The 18,035-nt window shown below is 47.6% G+C and overlaps 1 protein-coding gene across 4 annotated transcripts in view; it reads left to right on the top strand.

Moving 5' to 3' along the window:
• Positions 1-18,035, top strand: part of ELAPOR1 (endosome-lysosome associated apoptosis and autophagy regulator 1) — an 88,041-nt gene that overhangs the window by 50,387 nt on the left and 19,619 nt on the right. For all 4 annotated transcript variants that reach the window (XM_071217211.1, XM_004448967.4, XM_004448966.4 and 1 more), the window contains 6 exons: positions 4,969-5,089; positions 6,151-6,343; positions 12,258-12,405; positions 12,876-12,956; positions 13,460-13,565; positions 13,699-13,848. In XM_071217211.1, coding sequence (XP_071073312.1) covers positions 4,969-5,089; positions 6,151-6,343; positions 12,258-12,405; positions 12,876-12,956; positions 13,460-13,565; positions 13,699-13,848 — 799 coding nt within the window. The remainder of the gene's footprint in view (positions 1-4,968; positions 5,090-6,150; positions 6,344-12,257; positions 12,406-12,875; positions 12,957-13,459; positions 13,566-13,698; positions 13,849-18,035) is intronic.

Genomic DNA, 18,035 nt, shown 5'->3' with positions numbered 1-18,035 from the left:
GCATGGGCCAGCTCCACATGGGTCAAGGAGGCCCGGGGCTTGAACCGCGGACCTCCCATGTGGTAGACGGACGCCCTAACCACTGGGCCAAAGTCCGTTTCCCAATTTTGGTATTTTTTAATTGATTGAGACTTGTGACCTAAGATATCGTCTATCCTGGAGAATTTTCCATGTGCGCTAGAGAAGAATGTGTATTCTGTTGCTATTGGGTGAAGTGCTGAATATAACTCTATTAGGTCTATTTGGTTTAGAGTATTGTTCAAGTTTTCTATTTTCTTATGGATCCTCTGTCTAGATATTCTATTCATTATTGAAAGTGGTGTATTAAATTTTCCTACTATTAATGCAAAAGCAGCTATTTCTCCCTTTAAATCTGTCAGTATTTGTTTCATATATTTTGGGGCTCTGCTATTAGGTGTGTATATATATATATATATTTATTTATAGTCATTACATCTTCTTGTTGAATTGACCCCTTTATCAGTATGTAATGACCCTCTTTGTCCCCCTTACAGTTTTTGACTTAAAGTCTGTTTTATCCGATATTAGTATAATTACCCTAGGTCTCTTTTTTTAAAAAGATTTTTTATTTATTTCTCTCCCCTTCCCCGCCCCCCCCCCCCAGTTGTCTACTTACTGTGTCCATTCGCTGTGTGTTCTTCTGTGTCCATTCACTGTGTGTTCTTCTGTGTCCGCTTGTATTCTTGTCAGCGGCACTGGGAATCTGTGTCTCTTTTTGTAGCATCATCTTGCTGCGTCAGGTCTCCGTGTGTGCGACTCCATTCCTGGGCAGGCTGCACTTTCTTCGTGCTGGGTGGCTCTCCTTACGGGGCGCACTCCTTGCACATGGGGCTCCCCTATGCGGGGGACAGCCCTGCGTAGCATGGCACTCCTTGTGCGCATCAGCACTGTGCGTGGGCCAGCTCATCACACTGGTCAGGAGGCCCTGGGTTTGAACCTTGAACCTCCCAGGTAGTAGGTGGATGAGCTATCCGTTGGGCCAAATCCGCTTTCCCCTAGTTCTCTTTTGGTTACTACTTGCATGGTACATTTTTCCCATCATTTCCTTTTCAACCTACTTAGGCCTTTGAATTTAAGCTGCATCTCTTTTAAACAGTATATAGTTGGGTCATGCTTTTTAATCCATTCTGCCAATGTCAGCCTTTTGACTGGAGAGTTTATCCATTTACATTTAAAGGAACTACTGATAACGCAGGCCTTTCTTCTGCCATTTTGCTGTTAAGTGTTCGCAAGTCTCATACCTTTTTTGTCCCTCAATGCTTCTGTTAATGTCTACTTTCATGTTTATTTGATTGTTTGTATTGTACCATATTGAGTCCCTTCTCATTCTTTCTGGTTATATTTTTCATGTATTTTCCTTGTGGTTATCATTGAGCTAAAATTTAGCATCATGTATACATATATATGTCATAATTGATTTGATACCAACTTGATTTCGATAGCATAGACATACACTGTCCCTATACCCCTCTTTCCCCCCACCTTTTTTTGCACTTGCTACAGATTATCTCTTTATACATTGTATGTCTAAAACCATAGATTTATCCTTACTTTTAATATATTTGCATTTTAGTACTTGTAGGAAGTAAGAAGTAGAGTTACATACCAAAAAATACAATACAATATAAATAGCATTTAGAATTACCTGTATGGTTACCTTTACTGCAGGGCTTTATTTCTTCATGCTACTTTGTGGGTTTTTTTTTTAAGATTCATTTTATTTATTTATTTCTTCCTCCCTCATTGTTTGTGCTCACTGTATGCATTCTGTGTCTGTTTGTTGTGTGCTCTCTGTGCCTGCTCGTCTTCTTCTTAGAAGGCACAGGGAACCGATACTGGGAACTCCCATGTGGGAGGGAGGCGCCCAATCACTTGAGTATCCTGTGCTCCCAGCTTGTTGTGTTCCTTATTGGGTTTCCTTGTTGTGCTTCCTTGTTGTGTCTCCTCGTTGTGTCATCTTGCCACACCAACCTGTTGTGTCAGCTTGTCTTCTTTAGGAGGCATGGGTGCCCAACTGCTCAAGTCACATCTGCTTACAGGGTCCTGGGTTCAATCCTTGGTACCTCAAAAAAAAAAAAGACTATGCTACTTTGAACCACTATCTAGTGTCCTTTCGTTTCAGTCTGAAGTACTCCCTTTAGCATTCCTTACAGGACAAGTCAAGTGGTAGTGAACTCCTTCAACTTTTGTTTATCTGGGAATATCTTAATCTCTCCCTCATTTTTTTCTTTTGAAATTTTTAATTTATTTCTCTCCCCTTCCCTGCCTCCCCTCCCTGTCTGCTCTCTGTGTCCCTTAGCTGTGTGTTCCTTTGCATCCACCTGCATTATCAGGTGGCACTGGGAAACTGTGTCTCTTTTTTGTAGCCTCATCTTACTGCGTCAGCTCACCGTGTGTGCAGCATCACTTCTGGGCAGGCTGCACTTTTTTTCACATGGGGCAGCTCTCTTTGCAGGGCGCACACCTTGTGTGTGGGGCATCCCCGTGTAGGGGTGGCACAGCACTCCTTGCGTGTGACAGTACTGCGTATGGACCAGCATACCACACGGGTCAGGAGGCCCTGGGGATCAAACCCCGGACCCTCCCAATGGTAGACGGATGCTCTATCAGTTGAGTCACGTCTGCTTCCTCTCCCTCATTTTTGAAAGAAAGTCTCAGCATTTATAAAGTTCTTGGTTGGTGATTATTTTCTCTCAGCACTTTAAGTATTTCAGTCTGCTGCCTTCTTGCCTCTGTGATTTCTGATGAGAAATTAGCATTTAATCTAACTGGGACTCCCTTGTACATAGCACATTGCTTTTTGCTTGCAAGTTCTTTCAGAACTCTCTCCTTGTTCTTTGCATTCCTCCATTTGATTAGTATGTAAGGATGCATATTTCCCTTCAAGTTTATCCTGTTCAGTGTACTCTGTGCTTCTTGGATGTGCATATTCCAGTTTTTTGCTAAATTTGGGGAGTTTTCTATCATTCTTTCTTTGATTATTCCTTCTTCCTCTTTTTCTCGTTTTTTCTCCTTCTGGGACTCCCATAATGTATTTATTGCTATGCTTGATGGTGTCCCACAGGTATCTCAGGCTATTTTTGCTTTTTATAATTCTTTTCTCCATCTGCTTTGCAGCCTGACTCATTTCACTTTTCTTGTCTTCAAATTGCTGGTTCTTTCTTCTATCACCTCCAATCTGCTGTTGAAACCCTCCTGAGAATTTTTCATTTCGGTGATTATGGTCTTAAACTCCAATAGTTCTGATTGGTTCCTTTTTAAAATTTCTCTCTCTTTATTGAGATTCTCATGTTGTGAATTCATTGTTTAATCCTTTAGTTCTTCTCCTCTGTATTTTCCTTCATCTCCTTGAGGATATTGAATATCCTTTTTTTTTTTTCTTTTTTAAAAATTCTTTGGCTGGTATGTCCATATACCTCGTCATCTTCATTGATGTTTTCTGAGTTTTTATCCTCCTCTTTTGGATGAGCCATCACATCCTGTTTCTTTCTTTTTCTTACAATCTTTTGTTGCACATTGTGCATTTTAACATTTTAAAAGGTTAACCCTGGGATTTATTCCCTGAGATATCTGTTTCCTGAGTTTGTATACAGCTAGTGAGATTTTATTGAGAGTCAGGAGCTGACAAAACCAAGAAAATGTAAGTAAAACAGTACTTTTCATAGTCGTTTGCAAAATGGGTTTGTGTCAGCTAGTGCTGTCCTATCAGGAAGGTCAGCCCAAGGTGAATGAAAATGCAGGGTTCGCCCTGTGTTTTCTGGGCCTGTGTTTTGTCCTGGACTTGTGTTTGCTAGTGACTTTAGCTCTGCTGTTCACAGGAGTTTGAATGCCCCCTCTGCTTCCCAAGGAAGAGACCTCCCTCTCCAGGACTACAGGCTGAAAGCAGGCAAGCCTTGCCCCAGGCCACCTGCCTCAATTGCTTCTTACCCTGCTTTCCTTGTCTCAAGCTGTTTTTGCCTGGAGGGCAAATTCCGGGAGGGGAGCACACCAGAGAGGAATTTCCCAAGTCAGTCTTTCCAGCAGGAACAAGGACAGAGACTCACAAAGGGAACACTGGGTTCCAAACAGCTCTGGGAAATGGATGAGGGAGCAGCCAGGAAGAGCACCAGGAGCTTCTTCCAGGGCCCCCCAAAGTCGTGCTTTCTTGACTCACCCAGCAAGTGCGGCCTTTCAGCCATCCTCTGCTGCTCTGAAGAAGCACACCATCCTAAGTCTCCTTCGCAGCCTTGGTCTGGGGTGGGTCGGAACAGTGGCCGCCCTCAGAGCCCAGAGCCAGTGATCTGAAGTAACTAATCAAAAGTGGCAATCAGACTATGCCACTACCTCCCCTCCCCCCAAACAGCCGGCCAGATCTTGGGGAACTAGGTTTTGATGACCCTTTCTGGCAACAGTTACCTGCGCCAGAGGCTAGATGCACTGCCACCTGCCACAGGAGAGTGGAGAATGGTTGTCTGCATTTTACCATCTTCTTCCTCCCTCTCTTCCCTGGATGCTGTCCAGCATTCTGTTGGACTCCAGCATTTCAAAAGAATTGATTCCGATAACTCCTGCCTGTTTAATAGTTGTCTTGGTGGAGGGACTGATTCCTAGAGCTTCCTACTCCAACATTTTCCTACCTCTAGTCTGTTCTTTAAGTACCTTCCCTCATTCCTTTTGTCCACCAGGACGTTATTTATAGACAAGAGCAAAGAGGGACACACACACATACCCAATGGGCTTCCAGAGGCTAGACCATGGCGAGGTGGGGTCCCAATCACTGTGGTCTCTGCACATGCTTTGTAGTAGTCATGCTGGCACCATGAGGACTTGCTCTCTGCCACGGATCCCAGGGCCCGTTGCTGCAGTGATGAGTGTCAGGAGCCACCAAGCTGGGCAGGGAGCAGGTGGGAAGGTGTTAATGTTGGATCTCTGCTAACGCACTTTTCGCCACTGTTCTCGCCCCTGCAGTCTGAGTACCACTACGAGTACACCGCGTGTGACAGCACAGGTTCCAGGTGGAGGGTCGCCGTGCCGCACACCCCAGGCCTGTGCACCAGCCTCCCCGACCCCGTCAAGGGCACCGAGTGCTGTAAGCAGCCACCATGCACCAGGGCCACCTGCCGCCTCCACCCCAAGCCAGGCCCTTCCCACTGTGCAGCTGCCTTAGGGAATCAGCTCACTCCCAGTTAGCCCTGCCCACAGACCCTCCTGAAGTCTGGTGCAGAAATGTTATTTTGTGGAAGCAAACTGGGCGTCTGAATTTGCTTTTACTTTTCAGAAATGTAAACCCCATCAGGGGATAAGTATAAGCAACTTCAGTTGTGTGCCACTCAGCACTCAGATATTTTTTTTCTCTCTGCATATATTTTCTTTATTGCCTGTGCATTTCTTTCCAATCCACATCCTAACAATTAATCGTTAGGGAAAATTACGATCCATCTTCATTCTTGAAAAGGAAGCCAGAGAAGATGAATCTCTGCAGAGACAGACCTTTAAAATGCACTGGGCATCCATTCAGGACAAGAATCTTCCCTGACTGGTGGATCTGACTGTGCAGTTAGAGCCTGCAGCCCCACCCCCACCTCTGTAGTCCCAGCTACATTTGGCAGCTGTTTCTCCTGCCCTTTTAGGAATGCAAAGGGAATAACAATAGAAATCAGGGGCTAGAATTAAAGAAAAGGTGAAGAGTTGGGAAGGAGATTGAGGGTATGTAAACTCTAACATCATCTTAGTATAGTGCTGGTGTAGGAGGTACTAAATTAATGAATGGCTATTGCTAAGCAAGACTTCAGTTCACCCCTTTAAAGAATAAAATACAGTGGATTTTAGAATAGAGTTGTACAGCCATCACCACTCTAATTTCAGAGCATTTTTATCATCCAAGAAAAGAAACCCAATACCCATTTTGCGATCTCTCCCCATAGCCTCCTCCCCCAGCCCCTGGCAGCCATGCATCTAGTTTCTTTCCCTATGGACTTGCCTGTTCTGGATATTTCAAAGAAGTGGGATCCTACAAGGTGTGTCACAGCCCTAAACTTTATAGGCCAGAAGCCTCCATCCCTTTAGCGTGCCCACACCCGTCCGCTTTTCCTGGGGCGGCAGGGGCCTCACCGCCCACCTGCCCCCGCTCTGGTCCTTGCTGTTTTCCAGCCTTCTCTTGCAATGCTGGGGAGTTTCTGGACATGAAGGAGCAGACGTGTAAGCCGTGCTCGGAGGGCCGCTACTCCCTCGGCACCGGCATCCGGTTCGATGAGTGGGACGAGCTGCCCCATGGCTTTGCCAGCCAGGCGACCAACATGGAGATTGATGACGGTGCCACCGAGACCACAGAGAACTGCACTTCGTGAGTTCGCCCTCCACCCTGGGAAAGAGGGGCAGGGGACACGGTACAGCCTCCTCCACAGCTCCTCCTGCCGGGCAGGGAGGATGGCAGGAAGAGGGAGCCAGGCTGCCAGGGTGAGGCTGGGCTAGGTCCTGCTGGTCCTGACTCCCACCAAAGCCCCCTCCTACCGACCTAAGCTTACCATTTATCTCTGCGGTATTTCTGAGAGGGGAACCAAGGACCAACATAAGGGGGACAAGCCTTAAATGGCCCAGTCTGTTTAAAACAAAACCCATTTGGGGTGGTCCAGCATGGAATTTCGAATCAGCCAATAAACATCCTCTCCTGATTGGAGCACAGTGTGCAAAACATTGCATATCTTCTTCGCTTTGGTGCTGACTTCTAAAACTGGTTCTGCCAAACCTGAGTTTATGGGTTAGGGAGGATTAGAACAGGACCGGAGCTTCGCTCAGTGGTGGCTGAGATCTACCATACCCCGGTGACCAGAAATTTTTCCAGTTCAGAAGGAGATGTTTGCCAGGAACTGAGAAGCTCAGCCCAGGGTGCTTGGAGAAACACTAGGCTATCCCTAGCATATCTTAGCACATTTTAATTCCAGGGGTAGGAGTTCAATTATTTGCCTTCTATGTGCCGAGCAGTATTCTGGATGCTTTACATAAATTGTCTTCTGTAATCCTCACAAAAACCCCATGAAACAGTTCCCATTGTTCCCATTATCCAGATGAAGACCTGGAGACTCAGAGAGGGTAAGTGACCTGCCCTCTGTTGTCTGGCTTGCAAGTGGTAGATTGGATTTCGAACCCAGCCCCCTGCTTTCTACTGCGTATGCCACCACTTTCAAATAACATGTATTTTGTGTAATGTTGGGTCCTAGGAAGTGAAAGCAAGGGAAATCAAAGATGTGAAATGCCATCGTACATCACTCATGTTAAATATTGACAGTGAACATGGGAGGAGAGTAAATGAACATTTCTCGTATACCTAAGCAATCAAATGGATAAAAGGACTTGTTGTATTATGTCTGTATTTCTGGAAACTGGCCATGACTTCTCCCATTCCTGTATTTAAATCTCCTAGAAATACCATTGTCTGAGCCAAGCAGCAGGCATTTAATTGTCTAATTTTAATGTTATTTTAGAGTTCAATTTTCTGTGTCGAAATGATTAGCATAATAAGGCCAGGTTTGCTCTTGGAGACAAAGATAAAGCTAGAGGAGATTAAAGCTGGAAGGAGAGGGAATGGGTGAGTTAGGACAGTAAAGCCCCACTTAAGTCCTAGCAGAGAAGGTGATTAACCCTGGGAAAGGTGCAGGCCTGGCTCACCCAGTCACTTCCTATCCAGCGCAAAGACAGGTTTTCTCATTTCTCTGGGGACCCCGCTGAGAGCCTAGAAATCATTCTCTCTCCACGAGGCAGGATGCGGGCCGGTTAATAACAGCTCGTATTTCCACAGCACAGGTTGTTTCAGGACCTCCAGGTGTCCCATGATGTCCGTGGCAGGGAGGGAGAGGCTGTTTCTCCTGCTGCAGAAATGGATGGGAAGTGCCCACCTAGACAGGTTTCGTCGTTTCCCCACTGTCTCGTGGCATGGCAGTAACTGAGCTGGGACTAAGAGCACATGTCTGTTTTCCTGTTCTACTGTGTATTTCCTTGAATCTATCCCCGCTGCTCCAACCTAACCCAAGCAAGCGTCACCCCCTGCCTGTTCTGCCGCAAGGACTTCACGCCTGGTCTCCTGCGTCCACTCCCAGGCCGCCTTCCTTTCAGCAGCCAGATTGAGGTTGAACTTCAAGAGCAAATCCTATCATAGTTCTTTCCTGCTCAGAACCCTGGGTCCTTTGGCTCGCTATTGCTCTTGGGCTGCCCTCTGCCCATTTGTCCAACCTTTCTCCAGCCACAGGCCATCGTGCTCCTTCCCTCCCCAGGGAAATAGAACTGAAGAGTGTGTTATAGAAAGGATGTTTTCTACTAGTGGAGAGGAGGGAACAGACACCCAAACACTGTGAAGGTGAAAACAAGAATGAGAGAAAGATGTCGGCAGACTTGGCCCAGTGGTTAGGGCGTCCGTCTACCACATGGGAGGTCCGCGGTTCAAACCCCGGGCCTCCTTGACCCGTGTGCAGCTGGCCCATGCGCAGTGCTGATGCGCGCAACGAGTTCCGTGCCACACAGGGGTGTCCCCCACGTAGGGGAGCCCCACTTGCAAGGAGTGCACCCCGTAAGGAGAGCCGCCCAGCGTAAAAGAAAGTGCAGCCTGCCCAGGAATGGCACCGCACACACGGAGAGCTGACACAAGATGACGCAACGAAAAGAAACACAGATTCCCATGCCGCTGACATCAACAGAAGCGGACAAAGAAGAAGACGCAGCAAATAGACACAGAGAACAGACAATCGGGGGTGGGGAGGAAGGGGAGAGAAATAAATAAATCTTAAAAAAAAAAAAAAAGAGTGAGAGAAAGACGTGAACCATAAAAAGGGATATCACACATTGGAACTTTGCCTGGATAGTTTCTTCTTTTCACCATGAACTTATGAAACCGTATCACACAGCTTGAGCTGGGCTGGGCGTTCATGGGCTTGAGTAGCCACGTGAGAATTCTTTGAAAACCTTGCCTCTGCCTCCCCAGGGCCCCAGTGAAAGGATGCAGGTGTATGCACATCACACCTGTGTGGCCTGGGGCAAATTTCTTAACCGCCTCTGTGCCTCAGTTTCTTCATACTAAAAATAAGGACTAAAAATAGTATCCTCCTCACAGGTTCTGGTGAGTTTGAAAAGAGGTGATACACGTGAAAAATTTAGAGCACTGCCCGCTACTGAAAATCAAAGCACGTTGTTATTATTGAAGATGAAATCATCTTCACCAGGGACAGCACTGACAAAAATCAGAATTGTGATTCATTTTTCAAATGTAACCCACTTACAGCATCCTTTTAGTAATTCATCAAACTTCAAGAGTTATTTAGAGCCGATGCCGTATAGCACATCAGCATTGCGTGTTGTCTCTTTCAACAAGGAGAAATCAATGCCATCTCGGTTACTTGGGGTATTTTGAATGAGCTCAGCCCAGGTATTTTGAACATGTCCCCATTTAGGGAATAACACTGGCTCCTAAAAGCTGAAAGTACTCCGTTATTGTGGTAAACACAGGGGAAACCTGTGGATCAATTTGAGGTTCCCTTAGCAAGGCTGTTACTAAGTGACTGGAGACCTGGGCTGGTCCCACCGTGAAATAGTGGGGTTGTCTGTGAGCGCCATTTCCTACATTCATCTGATTAATGCCCTGCTGGGCCCAGTGCTTGCTGCTGGGGATACAGTAGAGAGGTGAGTGTTCTCACAGCACCTCCAGGAAGAGAGACAATTAAAATCAAACAAGAATTTAAAGACAATTTAAAAAGAATTAAAGTATAATCAGAAGAGAAAACCCAAACTAAGCAAAGATGCTCAGTTCGCTAGCAATCAGAGGAATAAGCACAAGGAGATACTATCTCAGCGCAGAGGTGGTTCAGGGGGTTGGGCACCTGCTTCCCATATGGGAGGTCCCGGGTTCAGTTCCCAGTTCCTCCTAAAAACAAACAAAAACAAACAAACCACAAGCAAACAAATGAAAAACAACTCAGGGGAGCCGATGTAGCCCAGTAGTTGAGCATCAGTTTCCCACATATGAGGTCCCAGGTTCAATCCCCATTCCCAGTACCTCAAAAAAAAAAAAAAAAAATCTGAGACACTCTCTCATGTCATATCCTATTGACAACAGTTTTAGAATCTGACAGTTCCAAGTCGGAGCAGGATACGGAGCCAAAGCAACTCTCTTCACTGCAGGCGGGGTGAATATTGGTATGGCCATTTTAGAGAACAAGGTGGCAGCAGCTGGTAAAGTTAGAGATTCATATACCCTCGGGCTGGACAGTTGTGCTCCCAGGCATTCCACTCAGGCATGTACAAAGAGACAGGAAGGAGGATGTTCACAGCAGAGTGTGCACACCAGCGAAAACCAGACTGGAAGCACTGTCAGTGGCCATCAACAAGTAACGCGTAGCTTAATATGGTAGAGCATTCCAGAGGAATACTGCCCAGTAGTGAAAATGCGAGGAGTAGAGCTATGTGTGTGAATATGGACTGAGCTCACAGTTATTATATTGAACAAAAGTAAAACTACACAAAAGCAAGTTACAGAAAACATAAATAGGATACCATTTACATAAATTTTTATTTTTTTAGGAGGTCCTGGGGACTGAACCCAGGACCTCATACATGAGAAGCAGGTGCTCAGCCACTGAGCTACGTCTGCTCACCTACATAAAATTTTAAAACACGCAAAACACCGTCATCCAGTATACTGTTTAGAGGTACAGACATCATGAGTGAAGGATAGAGAACTACATGGGGATGACAAGCTCTGAATTCAGGCAGGTGGTTCCTTGGCAGTGGGGACGGTACAGGAACAGGGATGCGGTTGGCAAGGGGTGCACAGAGGCTCAGCTGCATTGCATTTATTAAATAAGCAAGGTGGTGTGTAGACGCATGTTCATTTTACCTTTGTATATGTCTTGAATATTTCTAAATACATTTAAAAATAAGTAAAATAGCATGAGATTATGGCTGTGATGAGGGACACAGAAAGTTATGGGCACACAGAGCAGAGACAGATAAGGGAGACAAGGAGGATATCCTAGAGGTAATGAGGTTTATTCTAAGACAGTGGGAATTAAACAGGGAGGGAGGAGGCAGTTTGTTCTGGGAAGGGGAAACAGCCTGTGGAAAGGCCCTGGGGTGAGAGATTGTTTGGCCGAGGAACTGGAAGCAATTCTGTCTGGCTAGAGCGTAGAGAGTGGGTGAGGAATTTGGACTCTCTCCCAAGGGCGACAGGCCGGGCAGTGATGTGGTCAGAGTTCTGTTCTGGAGTATCTCTGGTCAGTGGGATCGAGGAGGCAGGACAGCGGGCAGAGAGGCGAGTCAGAGGCTGTTGTGCAGAGGCGTGGGCTGGAGTGGGCTCTGGGGCAGGGTGCACAGGTCTGAGAGATGTTTAAGAGGTGGGATAGACTGCCGGGGTTGATTTCTTTGGGGTTCTCTGGCCTTCTCCCTTCTCATAAAAGCTAGTTACCTATAGCATCTTAAAGTAAACATTTCCCAAAAAGCACGCTGAGCTAGACTGGACCTCCGAGCTCTGGAGAACAGCTGTGTCTGCTGACTGTGTTTGCCAGCTTTGGAGTTGGGCGGGCTTGGGTTTAAATCTCAGCTCTGCCACTTACTGGCTGCTGGGGGGAGGGAGGGTTGGCAAGGTATTTCCAAGTCCCAGTTTCATCATCCATTAAATGGAAATAAATAACATCTCCCCTTAGTGGTTAAAAGAAATTTTGAGGGACCAGAGGTGGCTTGAGCAGTTGGGTGCCTGCCTCCCACACAGGAGGTCCCAGGTTTCATTCCCCATACCTCCTAAAAGAAGACGAGCAGACACAGAGAGCACACACAAACAGACACAGAGAGCAGACAGCGAGTACAAACAACGAGACCCGGGGGTGGAGAGGGGAAATAAATAAACAAATCTTTAAAAATAAGTAAATCTTTTATTTCTTTTAAATCATGAATATAAAACATGTGGCTCAATACCTGGGAGAAAATAAACAACCTGCAAATGTTATCCCTTCTCCCTGCCTCTCCTGCCAGTGTCTCTCTTCTGGGTAGTTCTGTATAATGTGGTGGGAGTGGGGTGAGGGGACCCGTGTCCCTCGAGTTGGTGGAACCCCAGGCTCCTTGATCTGCCCCAGAGCTGCTTTTGCCATTCTTCACTGAGAATTTTCAGGTCCAAGGTTGCGGTTCCCCAGAGACCTCGCAGAACTTGAGACCTGCGCCACACAAAGGCGGGCCGGCAGGCGGCGCCCCCGCCGGTGACCTTGGCTCCTGTTCCCTCTCAGGTCCACGTGGGTCCCCCGGGGCGACCACATCGCCTCCAACACGGACGAATGCACGGCCACGCTGATGTACGCCGTCAACCTGAAGCAGTCGGGCACCGTCAGCTTCGAATACTACTACCCAGACACCACCATCATCTTTGAGTTTTTCGTAAGCCCCGGTAGTGGGGGGTGATGAGGCTGCTGAGGTCTCCAAGGCTGAGATTCATTTGCAGGAATCTCAGCTTCAGAGATCTCCGCAGTCGTTTTCCCTCTGGAGAGAACTGTGGGCAAAATGAGCTGAGGCTGCAAGAAGTGAGGGGAAGAGGCAGAGCCAGAGGACTCTGCGGGGGAGGAATAGGGCTGGGGAGATTTCTAGCAGTTTTTCCCAGCTCTGAAAACAGCACGTAAGTGGCTCTGGAGTTAACGCTGTTTGTTTTGGTGTCTTGTGCACGGACGTTTTGTGCGTGCAGTTAGCTCCAGTCCTACTTCAAGGCTCATGTGTTCTGAACTCGGTCCCTAAAGGAAATTGGCAGCTCTTCTCCCCTAAGAAGGGCCCCCTGGAGGGCTGGAGCAGCATGGGGTAAGGAACTTGTCCCCTTAGAAAGCTGAGAGTCTGATCCCGAGCTCCTGCTGCCCCAGGTTCAGAACGACCAGTGCCAGCCCAATGTGGATGACTCCAGGTGGATGAAAACCACAGAGAGGGGATGGGAATTCCACAGCGTGAGTACCTTACCAGCCTCTACCTGGGGACTCCGGAAAGGAGAGCAAGACCCTTCCCTAAAAGACTGCTTCCTCTCAGCCTGGGCCTCCAGGCCTCTGTCCCTCGAGGAGGGGCTCTGACAGGTCCAAGGTGCTGTAGTCGCCCCTTGAAACGGCGGGATGTGGGCATGGGCTGGCTTGTTGCTCCTGTGGCTTGGCCCCGAGCTTTCCGGCTTCAAGGGCCAGTCTTCCTGAGAGGGGCTGGGTGGCGAGGACTGGAGGAGAATGTCGAAGGCCAGGCCCCCTAGTGGTCTCTCTGTCTGTGGCTGAGGGAGCAGGGCGAGAGGACAGGAGGGGTGGTGAGAGCGGCCTGAGAAGGAGAGAGGAAGGAAGGGCAGAGCTGAGGCAGCCGAGGGAGAGCCCAGGGTCGGCACCGCCATGCCCACCTTAGCAAGAGGCCGGTCCAATGAATGAGCGACACCCGTCCCTGCCGCTGAACTAACTCCCCCAGTTGTGGTCTTCAGGTCGACCTAAATCGAGGCAATAATGTCCTTTATTGGAGAACCACAGCCTTCTCGGTGTGGTCCAAAGTTCCCAAGCCTGTGCTGGTGAGAAACATCGCCATAACAGGTACAGAGAGGCGGGCTGGAGCTGGGCTGGCGGCTGCCTTCTCGCCTCTGGACTTCGGGGGAGGGAGAGCCAGTCCGCAGGGGGCTCGAGCCCCGGGCTGAGCCCTCCTGTCTCCGCTCTCCTTCCTCCCTAGGGGTGGCCTATACCTCGGAATGCTTCCCCTGCAAGCCCGGCACGTTCGCAGACTCCCAGGGCTCCTCCTCCTGCAAACTTTGCCAAGCGAACTCTTACTCGAACAAGGGAGAAACTTCTTGCCACCAGTGTGACCCTGACAAATACTCAGGTGACGTTTCTGAGGCTGGGAAGCGTTTGGTTGGGAGATACCAACAAACTCATAGGAGGAGCCGGAAAGTAGAGTCATTCTCCTGGCCAGGCGGCAGATGGTCATTCTTGAACTCTTCCTTTCCAGACCCTGGAAGAGTCTTGCCAATCCATACTTCCACCAACCGCTCTGCAAAGAAAAGGGAAATCATTCCATCATTATTTATTGAGCACCTACTCTGTGCCAGGTTATGCTATAGGTGCTTGGGATACATCAGTGAACAAAACAGACAAGGATTCCTGTCCGCATGGAGTTTACATTGCAGTGGGGGGAAGACAGACAGTCAACAACAACTGTAATAAATATATAATAAATTATACAATATGCTAGAGAGTAAAAAATACCATGATCCATGGAAAAAGAAAAAGCAGCTCAGAGTTAGAGGGACTGGGAAAATAGGGAAAAAGCTTACAATCTTTTTTTTATACATAAACAGTGAAGCCATTCTTTAAAAAAAAGAAACCTCATATAAAAGTATAATTATAAACAACAGATAGAGTAGATAAGGGAGCTACAAATTTAATTTTATTTATATTTATATAGAATTTATACTGGCATATAATAATTATTATAAAAATAAAATTATAATAACCGTGAGTCTATTGATAAACACAAACATTTTTAAGAGCAAGGGCTAACGATGGAAATTAGAATTTTTTCTCAGCCTGAGCATCCATGGATTTCAGAGCAGGCATTTTCAGGAAATCTGGGGTTTCTTGAAACACAGCTTAAAAACCACTAAGGGAAAGGGAGGGGAGACTGGAAGCCGCCTGTTTCTGTAGGCTGTGATGGCTTCCTGAGGCATCCCAACTTGAGAAGCAGGACCTGGGCGTTTGGGAGGCTTCAGGGGCCGCCAGGACTCCAGCAATGGCTGGGCAGAACCCCCCAAGGGTCTCTCTGCTCGGGTAGTCCAATGGGTGGGTGGGGGCCATCTCCAAGGTGGGTGGGGAGAGACTTCCCTCTCCCCTCTGCACATATGTCACTATTCGATTGCCCATTCTTGCACAGAACAACATACGAACCCAGCGCACCCTCCCAGGAGTTTCAGTCCAAGACCCTCCTTGGAGCAGACCCCCCGTATCGCTAAACGGACACACCCACGGTTCCCACAGGTGTTACAGCGTGTGTTTGCTTAACTAAGACCATGGATCTTGGGAAATGTTCTGTCAACACTATTGCTAAAACAAAAGTCACGTTTATCTACGCGGATCTTGCCAAATGAGTGTAGTTTTCAGTAAGAGCAGGAATGGTTAGATCTTGGGGGAAGTTTTTATCTTTAAGTCTTAATTCCTGTTTTTCCACCTTAATTTCTGATTCTTCTTCCCTGTTTGCCACCGTCAATGGTGGCCTCTGTTAGTCTAAGCCTCTGGCTTCCTCTCCAGCCCTCCAGTTTTGCAAAAGGTTTGAATGACAAGGTGGCTCTAGGAAAAGTGCTAATGTTTCAGTCAACGCTTTGCAAACTGATTTTTATCCACAGAGCTAGTATGAAAGCATTTGGTCGGGAGTCAGAATTCTTGGAGTCCATTCTCCTTCTACACTAATTTCTCAATCTGCTCCCTTGACTGGGAAGTGAGATTTTACTCTGAAGAACATTGGCCAACTTGCTGACCACCTCACCCATTTGGGGAACAAAGAGAGTCACATTCCTTTGGGACTTCAGCTTCAGTCTTTTGGAACATAGGGTCAGGGGAGGCTGGGAAAACCCAGGGAGAGTCTGAGGAGAACCTGTAATGGAATGTGGAAGACAGTGGCAGAAAACCCTGTGACAGTTAGTCATCCATTCAACAGATGTATTCTAAGTACCTGCCATTGTGCCAGGCCCCCAGGCTCGGTGCTAGTGTTAGAGCTGAATCAGTGCCAGCTTCCATCTAAAAGCGGGAAGTGTGGCTGTATGAACACCTGCTTGGAATGACTCTCCACGATGCCATGGGCCCAGGAGAGGGGTGCTGAGTGCAGCACGCAGTGGAGGTACAAAAGGGAAGTGCTAGATTCTCTGGGAAGGAAGGAAAGGCTCCACTAGCTGTAGTCTTGAAAGATGAGTTGGTGATTTAACTGAGGCTGGACATCTGGGAGAGGGAAGGCCCGAGGCTCAGGGGACAGCGAGTGGTTCCGGATGGCTGGAGCTGAGTGGAGAGAAGTAGCACCCAAGACTAAGAGGTAGGCAGAGCAGAGAACAGATGAGGGGTAGGCCCTGCTGTGCCACTGCTAGAAAATTGGGATTTGATCCTGTCAGCAGTGGAGGCTGTTAAATTGTAAACTGGGGAGCGACATGATCTGGCCTGTGCTTTTGAAAGACCGCGCTGGCTGCCATGGAGAAAAGGAAGGACGAGAGGAACGGCTGTAGGCAGAGGCCGTGTGGGAGGTTTTGTCCCCTTTGCCATTCCTGGGATGCGAGGCCTGAACTCAGGTGGGGCTAAGGTGGATGGAGATGGGAGACCTTTGTTAATGACAATGGCTTGACTGTTTGAAAATATCTTTCTCATCGATACCCAGAATTTCATTGTTAAGATTAATTCCATTGTGTTAAATTTACTATTGGAGATTAATGTCCTAAAGAGGTAGAATGGTGTGAAAGTTAAGAGCATGGACTCCAGAGCTGAATTCCTGGAGTTCAATCTCTGCTGCCTCCGTGGGGAAGTTACTTCTCTGTGCCTCCGTTTCCTCGTCTTTAGAAGGAAAATAACAATATTCATATCTACCTCATGGTGTCATTGCGGAGACTGATTGAGGGGAGCAGATGTAGCTCAAGTGGCTGAGTACCTGCTTCCCATGTGCAGGGTCCCAGGTTTGATCCCTGGTACCTCCAAAAACCAAAAAGATTGACTAATTCAAGTAAAGGATTTAGAACAGTGCCTCATGTGTAGTAAGCCCTGACTTTCTTTTTTTTTCCATTTTTATTTTACAAATTTAACTTATTTATTTCTCCCCACACCCCCATTGTTTGCACTTGCTGTGTCTGTTCGTCTTCCTTGTTTCTTTTTTTTTTTTTAAAGATTTATTTATTTATTTATTTAATTCCCCTCCCCTCCCCCGGTTGTCTGTTTTCTGTGTCTTTTTGCTGCGTCTTGTTTCTTTGTCCGCTTCTGTTGTCGTCAGCGGCACGGGAAGTGTGGGCGGCGCCATTCCTCGGCAGGCTGCTCCCTCCTTCGCGCTGGGCTGCTCTCCTTATGGTTGCACTCCTTGCACGTGGGGCTCCCCTACGCGGGGGACACCCCTGTGTAGCAGGGCACTCCTTGCGCGCATCAGCACTGCGCATGGGCCAGCTCCACACGGGTCAAGGAGGCCCGGGGTTTGAACCGCAGACCTCCCATGTGGTAGATGGACGCCCTAACCACTGGGCCAAGTCCATTTCCCTTCCTTGTTTCTTTAGGAGGTCCCGGGAGCTGAACCTGGACCTTCCAATAAGGGAGGGAGGTGCCCATTTGCTTGAATCACCTCCGTTCCCTTCTTTGTTGTGTCTCTCATTGTGTTTTCTTCTTGTGTCTCTTGTTGCATCATCTTGTTGCATCAGCTTACTGCCTGCCCATTGTGTCAGCTTGCTGTCTTGCTCATCCTCTTTAGGACGCCCCGGGAACCTCCACTCCCTACTTTGTTGTGTCTCTCATTATGTTTTTCTTCTTGTGTCTCTTGTCGTGTAAGCTTGCCATGCCTGCCCATCACGCCAGCTCGCCATCTTCTTTAGGGAGTACTGAGAACTGAACCAGGGACCTCCCATGTGGTAGATGGGAGCCCAATCCCTTGAGCCACATCTGCTTCCCAGCTTTCTTAATTAACTCACATCAAGACCTGTCCCTACAGCCCTCTTTTAATATTAGCATACTCTTGGTATGGGTTATCATAATAAGTGCCCTGTATAGGACTTTACAATTTATAAAACATGCTCTTTCTTGCTACTCATAGCAGGAGTGATCTCTCCATTTACAAATGCATAAACGCAGGCTCAGAGAGGTTGAGGGACTTGCTGGTATCTGAACTGGGCCTTGTGTTCACTGGGTACTTAAATCCTCAAGGGAAATGTATTCCTTTGATAAAAAGGATCAGAATGAGAACACTGTACTCCTGGAGGGAAGAAGATGCTGACAGAAGGAGAAATGTACAGAAAGAGCAGTCGGGGGAGGGCCCCGAGATAAGCTTTATCTGCTTACAGT

Source organism: Dasypus novemcinctus, chromosome 9 (assembly GCF_030445035.2).
Source record: "Dasypus novemcinctus isolate mDasNov1 chromosome 9, mDasNov1.1.hap2, whole genome shotgun sequence".
Lineage (NCBI taxonomy): Eukaryota > Metazoa > Chordata > Mammalia > Cingulata > Dasypodidae > Dasypus > Dasypus novemcinctus.
This window is presented reverse-complemented; position numbering and strand designations above follow the sequence as displayed.